Source organism: Gobio gobio (genome assembly GCF_949357685.1).
Source record: "Gobio gobio genome assembly, chromosome: 22".
Taxonomy (NCBI): Eukaryota; Metazoa; Chordata; class Actinopteri; order Cypriniformes; family Gobionidae; genus Gobio; species Gobio gobio.
The window spans coordinates 14,604,509-14,618,604 of record NC_137118.1 but is presented as its reverse complement, the minus strand read 5'-3'; the positions used below and the strand labels follow the sequence as shown (position 1 = coordinate 14,618,604).

At 37.7% G+C, this 14,096-nt stretch overlaps 1 protein-coding gene across 2 annotated transcripts in view; it reads right to left on the bottom strand.

Annotated features, from left to right (window-relative positions):
* The window catches only part of dok2l (docking protein 2-like), a 22,179-nt gene extending 12,972 nt beyond the window's left edge, over positions 1-9,207 (bottom strand). The window contains exons 1-3 of one of the 2 annotated variants that reach the window (XM_079803817.1): positions 8,940-9,207; positions 3,400-3,693; positions 3,156-3,270 (exon numbers count right to left, since the gene is read on the bottom strand). In XM_079803817.1, coding sequence (XP_079659943.1) covers positions 3,156-3,270; positions 3,400-3,693; positions 8,940-8,999 — 469 coding nt within the window. In that variant the 5' untranslated portion in view covers positions 9,000-9,207. The remainder of the gene's footprint in view (positions 1-3,155; positions 3,271-3,399; positions 3,694-8,939) is intronic. The other variant, XM_079803818.1, reaches the window with a different exon arrangement.
* Between the last annotated feature and the right edge of the window lie 4,889 nt (positions 9,208-14,096).

Here is a 14,096-nt window from a genome sequence, read left to right as displayed (position 1 = left end):
CTTAGTGAGCGCACAAAATAAGTGCCCTGTTGTCAATGATACACAAGGACCAATAGAAATCTTGAAATAGATGAAAAGGAAGAAGCAGGAAGTCAATAAGAAGTCGCCTTGGGTGAATCTGAGGACAGCTTGCATCCCTCTGCTTCATTTCATTTGTCGTCTCCCCTGAATGAGCTCTCTCTATACATACACCTGAAAACAGTATCCCCTCTTTCCTGTCCTTTAATGGAATCAAGGTTGGCCACCTGTGGCCCAAATGGGCAATTTGACTCAGGCCTGAGGTTTCGCTTGAAAAAGAGGCTGCTCGTCCTTGCAATAGGACAAACTAAAATAGCTTCTCTCTCTCCTCTCTGTCCCTCCAACATCACTAATAGTATGTGCTCGGGTGAGCTGCAATAAAGCACTATTCAGCTATATGAAAAATAGCTAACAGACTAAGTTAATTAATACTGTTATTAATATAGTTTTTAAAGGGGTGTGTGTGTGGGGGGGGTATTAGATACTTTCACAATTCTCTTTAAAGGAACACGCCGACTTTTTGGGTCTTTAGCTCATTCACCGTATCCCCAGAGTTAAATAAGTCCATACATAGCTTCCATTCTCATCTCCGTGCGTGCCATAACTCTGATGGCGCACCCACCGCTAGCCTAGCTTAGCACAAAGACTGGAGGCAAATGGCTCCAGCTAGCCTACTGCTCAAAAAGTGACAAAATAACACCAACGTTTTCCTATTTACATGTTGTGAAGTGTATAGTTACATTGTGTACTAAGACGATTTTCTAGACCGATATGGCTAGGAACTATACTCTCATTCCGGCGTAGTAATCAAGGAACTTTGTGTCAACATAACCAACGTGTTAACCTGCTTGCACAGAGAGCGTGCTGGGGACTATTTTTCAGGTGCTGCGTGATATCATTGCGCCTCTGCACCCATGGTATGGCAGCAATGTTCCTTTATTACTACGCAGGAATGAGTTCCTAGCCATATCGGTCTAGAAAATCGCAACTTTTCATTTTCCGTCGGTCTTAGTACACGATGTAGCTATACACATCACAACATGTAAATAGGAAAATGTTTCCATTATTTTGTCACTTATTGAGCAGTAGGCTAGCTGGAGCTGTTTACCTCCAGTCTTTGTGCTAAGCTAGGCAAATACATAAAACATGAAAAAAGTGTCCCTATATGCTTTTTCAGATATTACCTTTCATGTATTGTGTTATCGCTGTTAGTGAATGCAAAAGGTCTGCAAAGTTTCCAAGATCAAAGTGCAGGTTAAATGGAGTTATTGTCTCCCAAATCAAAGAACTGATTCTGAAACTGCCGTCTTCCTGCTCAAACCTAAGTAAGTTTGTAACAAAGTTAGATAACGGCAGTCGTCTTCATTGGCTGCCCGGGAGGAACAATGCCAGTGTTGTATCAAGTACTGAGGAAGCTTCCAGAACTGAAATTCAGATATGGTAATGGATATTTTGTGCTGTGTTCACGCCATGTCATAAATTACAGTTATTTCGAGAGGACAACGTGACATTCTATTTGCAGCCGTTCATATCCTCTGACTCATGATTATTCCTTTCTATGGCAACACTATCAACAGCGAAATTAATCAACACAAGTCGAAGCTTTCAGAAAATGCCCAGTTTACAAGTTGTAATTACGCATTTCAGGCACTTTTGGTTCTGGCACGCACTGTAAGCAGTAGACCAATCGCAACAGACTAGGCCAACTGACCAATCAGAGAAAAGTAGGCTCTCGGAAAAGAGGGGTTTAGAGAACCTGAATCCTTGATCAAACAGTTTCAGACACTGTGAGAAAAGAGGTAATGCTGCAGTGCATATTATGAGAAAATTAAAGTGCTTTTTGAACTTGGATGCATAAAAAAGTGACGTGCAGTGGTGTTCTGAAATGAGGAGGCAAAGTCCTTGCAATTACAGTTTAAATATATTCCCATTAACGCTAATGTTCACCGATTTATCGCAAGAACCAATCATACCCAATCAAAGGACCTCTCACGTGACTTTCCCCCATTCATTCTGAATTACCCCCCACCAAACCCACCGCACGCTAAGGGGGTCTGTTAAAACTTAGGGGGGGCAAGAGAGACGCTGTAACTTTACCTGCCGGTGTTGCTCTTGTTTAGAAAAACAAGTGATTTATACACTTTTTAATGTCACATTTCTTAATATTTGCGTTGTTTTATTTTTGTAATATGGATTTTATCATGTACTTTTTTTGAGGAGGCACTTCCTCCCTTGCCTCCTCAGAGGAAACGCCCCTGATGTAAACCTATTGTAGGAGACCTCCAAAACAAAATTTGTTTTGGGAGTTCATTTTTAGTCCATCTCTGCAAAACGGACTTCAGGATGGACTAAAATGAACTCCCAAAACGTACTGCCAGATTCTGGAAGATGAATTCTTCAAACAGTGGTACTAGAGGATGTGGTGCTGGTCCTTCAAGAGTCATTCTCAACCTATCTGTCCATAAAGCCTATAAAAAAACCTTCTTCATGTATTTTACAGCACTTCAGCTTGTGATTCTTATCTAGTGGGGGTCATTTTTTAGGATTCTTTACCTAACTGAAGTCTCTGAGATCCTGACACCTTGCACTTCTGGAGACTCCAGGTAGGTTGCAGCTCTGGAAAATGGTGGCGCTGGAGACTAAAGGGTTCCTGATGGTTTCACCCTTAATTCTTCAGCTTAATTCTTAATTCTTTTGCAGTTAACAGGTGTCTTTTCTTCACCACCTGTTTTTGTCTGACCCTGCTGACCCAACGAGCATTTCACTGTCCAATGGTCACGCCTTAACTGCAAAGTCTAGTATTGCATTAGTATTGCATCCTTCTCATGGACATTTAATACTTTTTGACTTTTCAGTCTGAGTTAAATCTCTTATTTGGCTCAATTTATCTGTAAAAGAAAACATGCCTAATAATTCTGCACACCTGAATATAAGGTGATTTTCATTTCCAGCCTTCATGAACAATTATATATCACTTATACATTATTAAATACTAAAACAATAGTAGTTATTAGGATTACTGTGGTTTGGAATTGGTCAAATGTGCCTGGAAAAAAAAATATGATCAGAAAATCAACGTGCCTAATAATTCTGCACTCCCTGTATGTTGGTTATTAGTGTGACATGAACTGGCTTACCGCTCTCTGCCGTCTCATAGAGAGAGTTGTCCTGCATTTCTCTGTCGTTGGAACTGCTTACAGGATCAGAATAAATGCAACTCTCTCTCTGTAATCTTTGTTCAGCCTCGATGTCCTGAAAAGCATTAAGTGGTTTTAAAGTGTGACATCTGTAGGCTATCTGAATGTGTTCATTATGTCTTAGAAGCAATTAGCAAAACGCTTATCATCATTATGTGCTGTGATTTGATGCCATTCAACCTACAGGGAACGCCTGCTCGCACAGACTTCTGATCCAGCCATTCACCTCTGAAGGGTGGGCAGCGAAGATGTAAAGTTTGTCTGAGGTCTCCAGAAGAAAGGCAGTGCGGTCTTTGGGGCAGTCAGCCATCTCGCTCTCTGATATGCGGATGCATTCTCGCAGCCGGATCACCTGTTTGTAGTCGGGTTTGGATTTGTTGGAGCCCTTTTTGATGGAGTGTTTGTGATCGTACAGCTCCAGCCGTGCTACACTGCGTCTGCCCTCGGCCACCACCACACACCACATCTTCCTCCATCGCTGAAGAGGACACACGCACATAGTCTGTTAGCCTTGGTTGGTGCTATTTTAATACATGTAGCCTATATAGCCTACACTAAAGCAGCGGTTCTCAACTGGTTTGGCCGTTGGACCCACATTTCCCATTGGCCGCGACCCAACTTTTTAGAAATAATGAGCCAAGCAAATTTATTTCTCAAAAATGGTTCAGACACACACACTTTAACATACACATAAGTTGTAAGAATATAACACTGAAGAATAAACAACAATACAAGGTATAGCTATTAAATTACATAAAGTTAGTAAGCCTATGCTACAGTTATCAAAACATAAAATAGCACAAAGTGAAAATAAAGTGGTATTTTGGGTAAAGGTTACAGAAAAAGTTACTATGGTAAATACAAAAAATATACTTTTGGGGTAATTTCATGACTTAATTAACAATTAGGCCTACGACGTTGCATGCTCGTAATTTCATTGATGTAGGCCTACAGTGCGTGAGGATTGCATGTTACTAGCACATGCATTAGCCTAACATCTGACTGACCGTACTGTACGTTTTATTTATTTATTTTTAGGTGGAAGCAATCTATGGGTGAGAGACTTTTTATTTAGTAACAAGTTATGAAAATCATGTTCAATCAATCATCAGTTCAATCAGGCAGAACCAAGCATTGCATAGCACAATTAAATATTATACATTGATATTACAAGACACATAGCAGCTTCAATTGAAAACATATTTTGGATGAATTCATACATTTTTGCTTTTATAAAAATTTTAATAAAAACAGGTTAACAAAAAATTCCAGGTCTTTGTTATTTTTGTTTTCATAAAACAAAATAACATCTTTTAAAGGGGTCATGAACTGGCTTTTTATATATATATATATATATACAGAGCCGGCTCTCCCTATAAGCGAACTAAGCGGCTGCTTAGGGCCCCGCCGCCACTAGGGGGCCCCCTAACTACAGATTGCACTCGCCAGCGTCGCCGCAGTTTATCACGCAAGACGCTCAATTCGCGTCATTCGCACCGCGCGAAAAGCGCCTTCCGCGCCGCGGGACCTCTAGACGCGCGTCAACGCGACTTTCCATTGACTTAAAATTGAAATCAAATCACTCGCGCCAGACACTCTATTTGCGTTTGGTGTGAACGCAGCATAACGTTAGCTGTCCGTCGATTATGCTGAATCAACATTGCTTGCGCTATGGTCCAGCCGTCGGCCCCAGCTCCGGGCTACAGACCACCTCCTTTGAATGTATTTTCTTTTTAACAGTTAACGTTACATGACCTACACTAGTTCTGGGAAAGAAAAAAACGAAAAATCTTTGTCTCAATAGACGCTTATTACAATAAAAAATTTAAGAACATTCGAGAGAAAGAAAGTAGGAATAATAGGAAGAGAAAGAGCAATCATTTGACAGTCAAAATCAAAATGAAGTTTAAAATAAAGCGGTTAAATACAAGCTTTTTCTTATGGTCTTAATTGAATTGGCAATTAAAGATTATTAATAAATATTAATCTATATACTATTATGAAATATTTTATATATTGTTAAGCTAAATCGCCCAGACCATTTAAACCTAAAGAAAACACAGTGTCCTCTCTGAAACATTATTGAATGATGATCGATACAAGACACCTAAAAGCAAAATGGATTTGTGGTAAATTTTAGTAAAGAACACTGTAAAAAAAAGCAGGTCCCCAATTGAAAATTTTCTAGTGAGCGATCACATCTAAATTTTTCAGTTGGCCAAATTGAATTAATGTGAATTGATGCATTTTAATTCAATTAAAATTCAAGAAATTAAATTTGGCCAACTGAAAATTTTAGATGTGATCGCTCACTAGACAATTTTCAATTGGGCACCTGATTTTTTTTTACAGTGAATGTATTACTGTATGTAATCATAAAAGGTAAAAAATATCTCACTCCATGCTGTGAAGGTTTAAAATATGAACAGTATGTAAGAGTTAATCAACCAATAATTAAATAATATAATTTAACGTTGGATTTCTTTTAATTTACCCTTAACATAATTGTAAAAAACTAAATGTCACTTTCTCAGGAGGAGCCATTCTTAAATATTTTGGTGGTCGTGGAGAAACATTTCAGGAGGCTGACACAAGTAAATATTTCCCACTGCCTTTCTTTTGAATAGTTTTGTGCGCAACTTCAACATAGCTAATTTTCCTCTTGCCAATAAAACATTTAGTTTTATAATCATAATTCACTATGTTGTCTAATTGTACTTTAATATTAATTTAAAATGAATGTGTTTTATCTACTCTGCATACTGTATTTATTATTAATTATATGATAATCTCAACAGCTGGAGGAGGTGACTCTACTGCTGCTTCAGTAGAGCATAGCGAGCCGCATACCACTATGGCTAATGTTGTAAGTTAGCTATATATTGTTAATGCTAAATTATTAATATTTATTTGTTTACAACAAATTGACCTTAAATTTGCAAATCTATAATCTTTACTTTTACTGTTTCAGTGAGTGTACTTTAATAAGCAGTAAAATAATTGTAGGCAATCATGTTAAAAGATATACAGATGAAATATGTAAGTGTTAGATTGTATACAGTTGCTGGTTTGCGGTGCAATACTCCATTATTCACTGCAAGGCAGGGCCCCAAAATTATCCTGCTTAGGGCCCCCAGAATTACAGAGCCGGCCCTGTATATATATATATATATATATATATATATATATATATATATATATATATATATATATATATATATATATATATATATATATATATATATATATATATATATATATATATATATATATATATATATATATATATATACTGTTGTCTGAGGTCAACTTATGACATTCGCATGGTTTTTACATTCAAAAACATCATAATGAATAAGTAATAGGCTATTTTCTGCCTTGGTTTTGAGGCTCTCTGAAGAAATGTTTGGTTTCTATGGGCGTGCTGCACTGAAGACTTGGAAGTAAACGTCCACGGCTAGGATTGGATAATATTTGCATATTAATGAGCTTCAGCTCCCCTCAGTACATGTGGGAATTATTTTGAAAGCGTCTGGGGAAACGCTCACAGGACTCGCAAAATATATTTATCAAATAAATACAACGATTCATCTCTCATCCACCCGCGATTGATTGGAATGTTACTTTTTTTATTACTTGGCAGGCCCGATCAGTGAATATAACCGCGAACCACACACACACACGTGTACGCGCAAGAAAGGAATGTTATTTCAGTATTTAAGATAGCCCGTCGGCAGGCCGGTTCAAGACAGAGTTCAAGACATATCTTTCCATTAAGGAGCTGCCAGTTTGCTATTCAAATGATTATTAAACAGCTGTGGATCTAGTTCCGGTGGTCCCTACTCCGGTGGTCCCTGCTCTGATGGTCCTTGCTCCAGTGGCCCGTATTCCGGTGGCCCGTATAGTATATGGAACTCCGCGGGCCGCCCTGGCCGTCTGAACTTTGCATCCCTCCCTGGTCTGTCCCTCCCTTCCCGCCCTGATTTGTCCCTCCCGTCCCGCCCTGGTCTGTTCCTCCCGTCCTGCCCTGGTCTGTTCCTCCCATCCCTCCCTGGTCTGTCCCTCCTGTCCCCAGTGGAGCGTCTGGTAGCCGCTCCTTAAGGAGGGGGTAATGTCAGCTGTCTGCCCTGTCTCGTGTGCACGTGGTGTTTTGTTATTTTGGGGCATGTGCTCCTGTCTTTGTCTAGATCCCACCCCCCTTGTTATCTTGTTATTGGTTTCATTTGCCCCACCTGTGTTCCCTCATTACCTGCTTGATTTGTCACTTTTATAAGTCCCTTTGTGTTTGCAGTCTTTGTCGGATCGTTGTATTGTCTTGTCGTGTCTACGTCTCCCGTTTTCCCGTTACGTCGTGGGTTTTGTTTTGTGATAATGTTTTGTTAATAAATATCACTTCTCTCTGCACCTGAGTCCTCACCTTACCCTCTTTAGTTGTTACGTGACAAATCTATCGCTTAACGCCATTGCCGTAAAATCACAAAACAAAGTGATCACAACATGTCCCTGCTCTTGATATAGAATCACTATTGATCACCTTTGGGTTTTAATGAGGAAAAAAAAACTATACAAGGGCGGATTAGAAACCAGAACCGCCTAATCCAACGCTCTCCTGACGTTCGTCACTGATATCAACACAAGGCAGACTACAGAAGCAAACGGTTACATAAGGATGAAACTATCACATTAAACATGACTTCTGTGTCGATATATTAAGGTCATACTAATGGAATTAATTTCTGGACATTGTATTGTAATTTTTTCAGCAATTGTTATTGTACACAATCATTGTATTGACTCTATCCCTTTAAACTGCGTCTGACAGAAGAGTCAACATCTTTCGCGCACTTCTTTCCAAATAAAAGTCTCGCATCGGAAAAATATTTAGAACATTTATAAACGGTTTTTGTATGGTTTTGCCATTTCTTTGACTACAGATCCACCAGTTGAGAACTGCACTAAAGTCATAAATGTTATTTCATTACAAATATCAAAGAAGTATTTATTTTAAAAATAAATAAAGCAAGAAAACACTTTCAAGCAAAAAAAAAAACTAAAATGGTTTAAAATGATAAAGATGTAACCATCAAAATGAAGACAAAAAGTGCTCTCTCTCTCTCTCTCTCTCTCTCTCTCTCTCTTAGTTAGTTATAAGGAAGATTACAGTTGTACACTAAAATCGCTTACATAGACAAATTAACTGTAATTCACATTCATAGGCAATTTGAATGTCAGTAAAACTTACTTAATGTTTTTGAAAATCTGACCAAGACTGCATTTATTTGATAAAAAATACAGTAATATTGCAAATATTATTACAACTTAAAATATCTGTTTTCTATTTTAATATATATTAAAATGTAATTAATTATTAATTAACATTACTCCAGTCGCAGTGTCACATCCTTCAGAAAACATTATAATATAATGATTTGCTGCTCAAGACACATTTATTATTATTATTATCAATACTGAAAACAATTGTGCTGTTTAATATTTTTGAGCAAACTTTACTTTTATTTTATTATACATTTATATATTGGTTATAGGGGTCAATTTTGCGCACTTGTTCTCTATCAGCCGCAGTTCCGTGCAGTCCTTGCAGTGTCTGCCGATGCATGTTGAATCCACAGCCATTCAAGAGTGTGAAAATGATTTTGTCTTTAGTTTACCTTGGTGATAATAATCTCACTATTTTACAGCTCTGAAAAGGACATTGAGTCTCACCTTGCCGAAGCGTTGCTGATGAAAATAAAGCGTCCCTTTTCTCCTGATGTCCTCCTCCATGGTTCTTCAGCTGGCCTTTATCTCGTTTTTCTCTCCTCCCTCTCACTTTCTTTAGGTTCCCTTGATTCCCCTTTGCTTTTAAACTGTTTGAATGACTATGAGTTGCATTGCTGTGAATGGCGGACTGACCTTAGGTACATTTTCAGACTTACTTCCTGTCTTAGATGTCTAAATCAGTCACTTAGAGAACTCAGATGAGTGGGCGTGTGTCTGTATGGCTGTGGTAGGGTTGGTTTCCTCCTCAAATGATTCTTCCTGTTTCACACTATTTAGGACTGAAGACTGTATCTTCTGTGAACAGTGTAAACATGTTTAACATCCTGTCGCCCCATCAGAATCAATCACAGGATCCATTAAAAGAATCACTTTTCCTCACATCGTACATTTTTAACAGTAGCCTAAATGCAATGCAAGTTCTGCATTATTGCAACTCCAATAATGTCAGTCCAAATAGATTAAGATGATCTGCATTATATATATATATATATATATATATATATATATATATATATATATATATATATATATATATATATATATATATATATATATATATATATATATATATATATATATATATATATATATATATATATATATATATATATATATATATATATATATATATATATAATGTTTTCAGGAATCAAAAAATTACTGTATTGTATGCACTTTTGTCACCTCAAGTCATGTGAAAATAACACTCAGGAAACTGACCAAATGAACAAAAGGCTTCTTGCTTTGGGCCGTCAGTCTGGTCGTGTATCTAGAGCGACCCTTTGTGGCCAATAGGGGCTATTACAGCACATTCACAAACAGGCTCTCATACTGTATGTAGACATTTTTGAAGACCAGCTGCTGCTGCTGATAAAACATTATTGTTTAGATACTCTTAGTCTTTCAATAACCACTGAGAAATGTACATTTGTTTAGTATTAGAACTACAATGTTTTTTGAGACGGGTCAAAAGACCATATTTCCAGCTGAAAGCACCACTCTGTGCAAATGGCATCTTTGGTAGCTTTACATAGTCACAACTTATGGGAAGTTTGGTAGTTGACATAAAATACTTCTGAGAATACTTCAGGATATGTGGTGAGACACAGGGTTGTTATATTTAACTACAACTGAAACCATAAACCATAAACCGTGCGAGTGAGAGAGAGAGAGAGTGTGTGTGTGTGTGTGTGTGTGTGTGTGTGTGTGTGTGTGTGTGTGTGTGTGTGTGTGTGTGTGTGTGTGTGTGTGTGTGTGTGTGTGTGTGTGTGTGTGTGTGTGTGTGTGTGTGTGTGTGTGTGTGTGTGTGTGTGTGTGTGTGTGTGTGTGTGTGTGTGTGTGTGTGTGTGTGTGTGTGTGTGTGTCCACAAGGATAGTATGTCCCCACAAGGATAGTAAAACCTGAGATCACCTTCATTGTGAACAATGTAAATGGATTCATAAACATACAAAATGATGTTTTTCTGAAAATGTAAAAATGCGGAATGTCTCCTGTGATGGGTAGGTTTAGGGGCAGTGTAGGGGGATAGAATGTACAGTATGTATGGTATAAAAACCATTACGTCTATGGAAAATCCCCACAAAGATAGTGAACCAGACATGCGTGTGTGTGTGTGTGTGTGTGTGTGTGTGTGTGTGTGTGTGTGTGTGTGTGTGTGTGTGTGTGTGTGTGTGTGTGTGTGTGTGTGTGTGTGTGTGTGTGTGTGTGTGTGTGTGTGTGTGTGTGTGTGTGTGTGTGTGTGTGTGTGTGTGTGTGTGTGTGTGTGTGTGTGTGTGTGTGTGTGTGTGTGTTCAGCTAGTTGCCAAGGCAACATTTCTCATTATCATTTTGTTAAACTTGATGTAGTAATAACTAAAACTGAAATAAAAATTTCTAAAAAGGACATATTTAGAAAAAAAAAAAAAAACAATAACTAATAAAAATAACAAAGACCCCAACAACATAATTATAACTAAAAATGGAAAATATAAACACACAAACTAAATAAAATTATTAAAAATAAAATAAAATAAGAAATCTCAGATATATTAAAACTATAACACTGCATGGTGTGACATATTAAACTCTACGATGATTTTAAACCAGTGTTATTATCTTTACACTATTTATAGCTTTATTGTCATTTCAAATTTATTTATTTTTCAGTTAGTTGCCAAGGCAGAATATCTCATTTTCATGTATTTATTTTTTAAATTTTTTTTATTTATATTTCATTTTATTTTAGCTTTACGGACCATTTTAAAATGGTTTTAAACCATTTTTGCTAATTCTTTTATTATTACTGTGCATGTAGATTTTATTAACTCAAATTGAGAGACTACATGAAACATTTGTATTTTAGAATATAATTTTCACAACACAGGAACACTATAAAAAAATTATACATATACGTTCGAATATAAATTTTAACCTAAAATGTTGATGTTCATAAAAGAATTCCATGGAGGTGTCAATTACTCAGTTGAGACTGAAAACAATTCTGAGTCCCAGGGTGATAAAAACCAATACAATAACAGGGAACAGACTCTGGATGAAAAAGCATCTAATCCTGTCGCTGTCTCCATGCTCTCTTTCATTTCAGTGAATGCTTTGACTGAGCTGTTAGACTCCACAGCTCCATCCGAGTGAAACTTCAGTCGTAATAAACTGTGAATATCATGTGGTTTGGTAGAGAGCCTGAAACCTGTCAGTTTAGTCATCTTCAAACCTTTATATTGAACTGTTCATCCTGATCTAAAACATCCAAGCAACCAAACTAAACCATAATTTCTGCACATTTTAATCACTATTTATAATGGTGTTGTCCTTGTTAATGTACTTAATCACATTATTATGAATGTAGTAGACAGTTATTTATGGATTCAATTAAATGTAATTGATTTATCATTAGGCCGAACTGTAAATGAGCTCTAATGTGACAAATGAGAGTGTCACAAACCATGGTGAGAACCCACAGAGGAGAGTGAAACTTATGACTACATTACATCTCTAGTTCATTATTTATTTTTTATGGCTAACTGGACCATATGGCGTTCATATTGAGCTTTTATTATGAAATCCATATGTCACAACTCGCAACAATCATTGGTCCCAACATTAATTATTATTTTCGTATTTCTACAATTATCCTTATTTTTATGGAATATTACAGTGTTTATTATAAAAGGCTTATCTGTGCACACTGTAAAAAAAAAGTCTGTAAAAATAGGGCATAATGTACTGTGAAGGAATTTTGTGTATTGGTTTTTTACAGGTGTTTTACCTGTATTTTGAGTTACACATTGCATTAGTTTGTGTTTTAAGGGTTAACAGAAATTTTCGTAAAATAACTGGATAATGTCCTGGCAGAAAATGACCAGTATATTTTCCATTTTTATCTTTTTACAGTGCACAGCATTTAAAATGATTAAAAGTATGTGCTCTAGTAGTAATCCTTAATCAAAAACATTAACTTTTTAACATTGAATCCAAACAAAAACAACAACAATCCAATCAATTCCCAATATTCCCAGTCTGCTGTATCCAAAATCGCATACTTCCCTACTATATAGTATGCGAAAAACAGTACGAAAAGAGTAGTATGTCCGAATACATATGTCTCATTTCGAAGGCTGCATCTTTCGAAGGTCCCATTTAGCTCATTTCAGAAAAGTGAAGCATAAATTGTTGTAAAGCCTCAATGACAAACACGGCCGACACATGCGACCTCATTGGCCCTGTCCCAAATGTCACACTTCATGTGCACTTTCGGTCTTGTGGACTTACAATGGCCGCTGCGTGCGCATGTCAGTTAAGTCCACGATACCGCAGGGTGTCCCATTTGTCATTTTAGGTCTCAGAAGGGTGCTTGCGAACGCCTCCCTGTTGCGGGTTACGCAGCAGACTTCTTCATGGCAGTCAAAGCGGCATTAAGTCGTGAAAGTGCAGAGGCCCTGTCCCAAATGGCACCCTAAACCCTTGCGGTCTTCCTCTGAGTCCGCACTCTCACGACGTAATGCCACTTTGACTGCCGGGAAGAAGTCCGCTGCGTAGCTTGCACCAGTGCGGGCTCGGCAGAAGTGCGCATCGAGGGCGCTTATCGACCTCACAGGGGGCGCTCGCGAGCACCCTTCTGACACCTAAGATGACAAATGGGACTCCCTGCGGTCTCGTGGACTTAACGGACACGCTCACGCAGCGCCCGTTGTAAGTCCACAAGACCGAAAGTGCACATGAAGTGTGCCATTTGGGACAGGAACTCAGAGGAAGACTGTGAGGGTTTATGGTGCCATTTGGGACAGGGCCATTATTGTGTGACCTAACAGCATCAGTTGGGATAGTAAAGTGTCCATCGTACGCACACTTCAGAATCTCTTTTTGCTTACTCTTTTATGAGTAGCCTACTGTGAATTCGGACATACTCTTGTCACATACTGTTTTTCACCTACTAGTAGGGAAGTATGCGATTTGGGATGCAAACATAGTGTTCGAAAACAGTAGGCGAAAAATCCCTGGATGACCTATACTTCCGGCAGGATGTATGAATGGCAGTGAAGTGATGCAACTGTGTATAGCAAAGTCACGTGTCAGCAACAACATGGCGAATAGGCCTATAGTACATCCAAATGTAATTCATACTGCCCATTCATACTATAGGCCTATAGAACCTACAACATTTTGGATGCAGCAATTGTTATAGAAACAATTCACTCAGCAATAATAAATTTGACAATGAAAAAAACGGCAAGTAAACACATATTGAATCAATATGTGACATTTTGAAGTGTAGAAAGAAATTAAATAGCATTTTTTAACCTACTCCAATGATTTTTGCTTTATTTAACAGTGCATAAAGCTACAGAACAATTTCAAACAATTTCTATTAGACTGTTATGTCTGGAGTCTTTATTTCATGCCAGTGCACATAATTTGAATGACTCCAGAAGGGATGAGCATTGTTTTATGTGTAAAATCTCTTAAATAGGAAAAGTACTATGTGCGGCTTTACAACAGGTGTAGTCAGAGGAAGCCTCTTTGAACTTGAAATAAGCACTGTCAATCACGCTTAGATATAATTAGAATCATAAATCCACGTGACCTCTAATATCTGAATTCGCAGT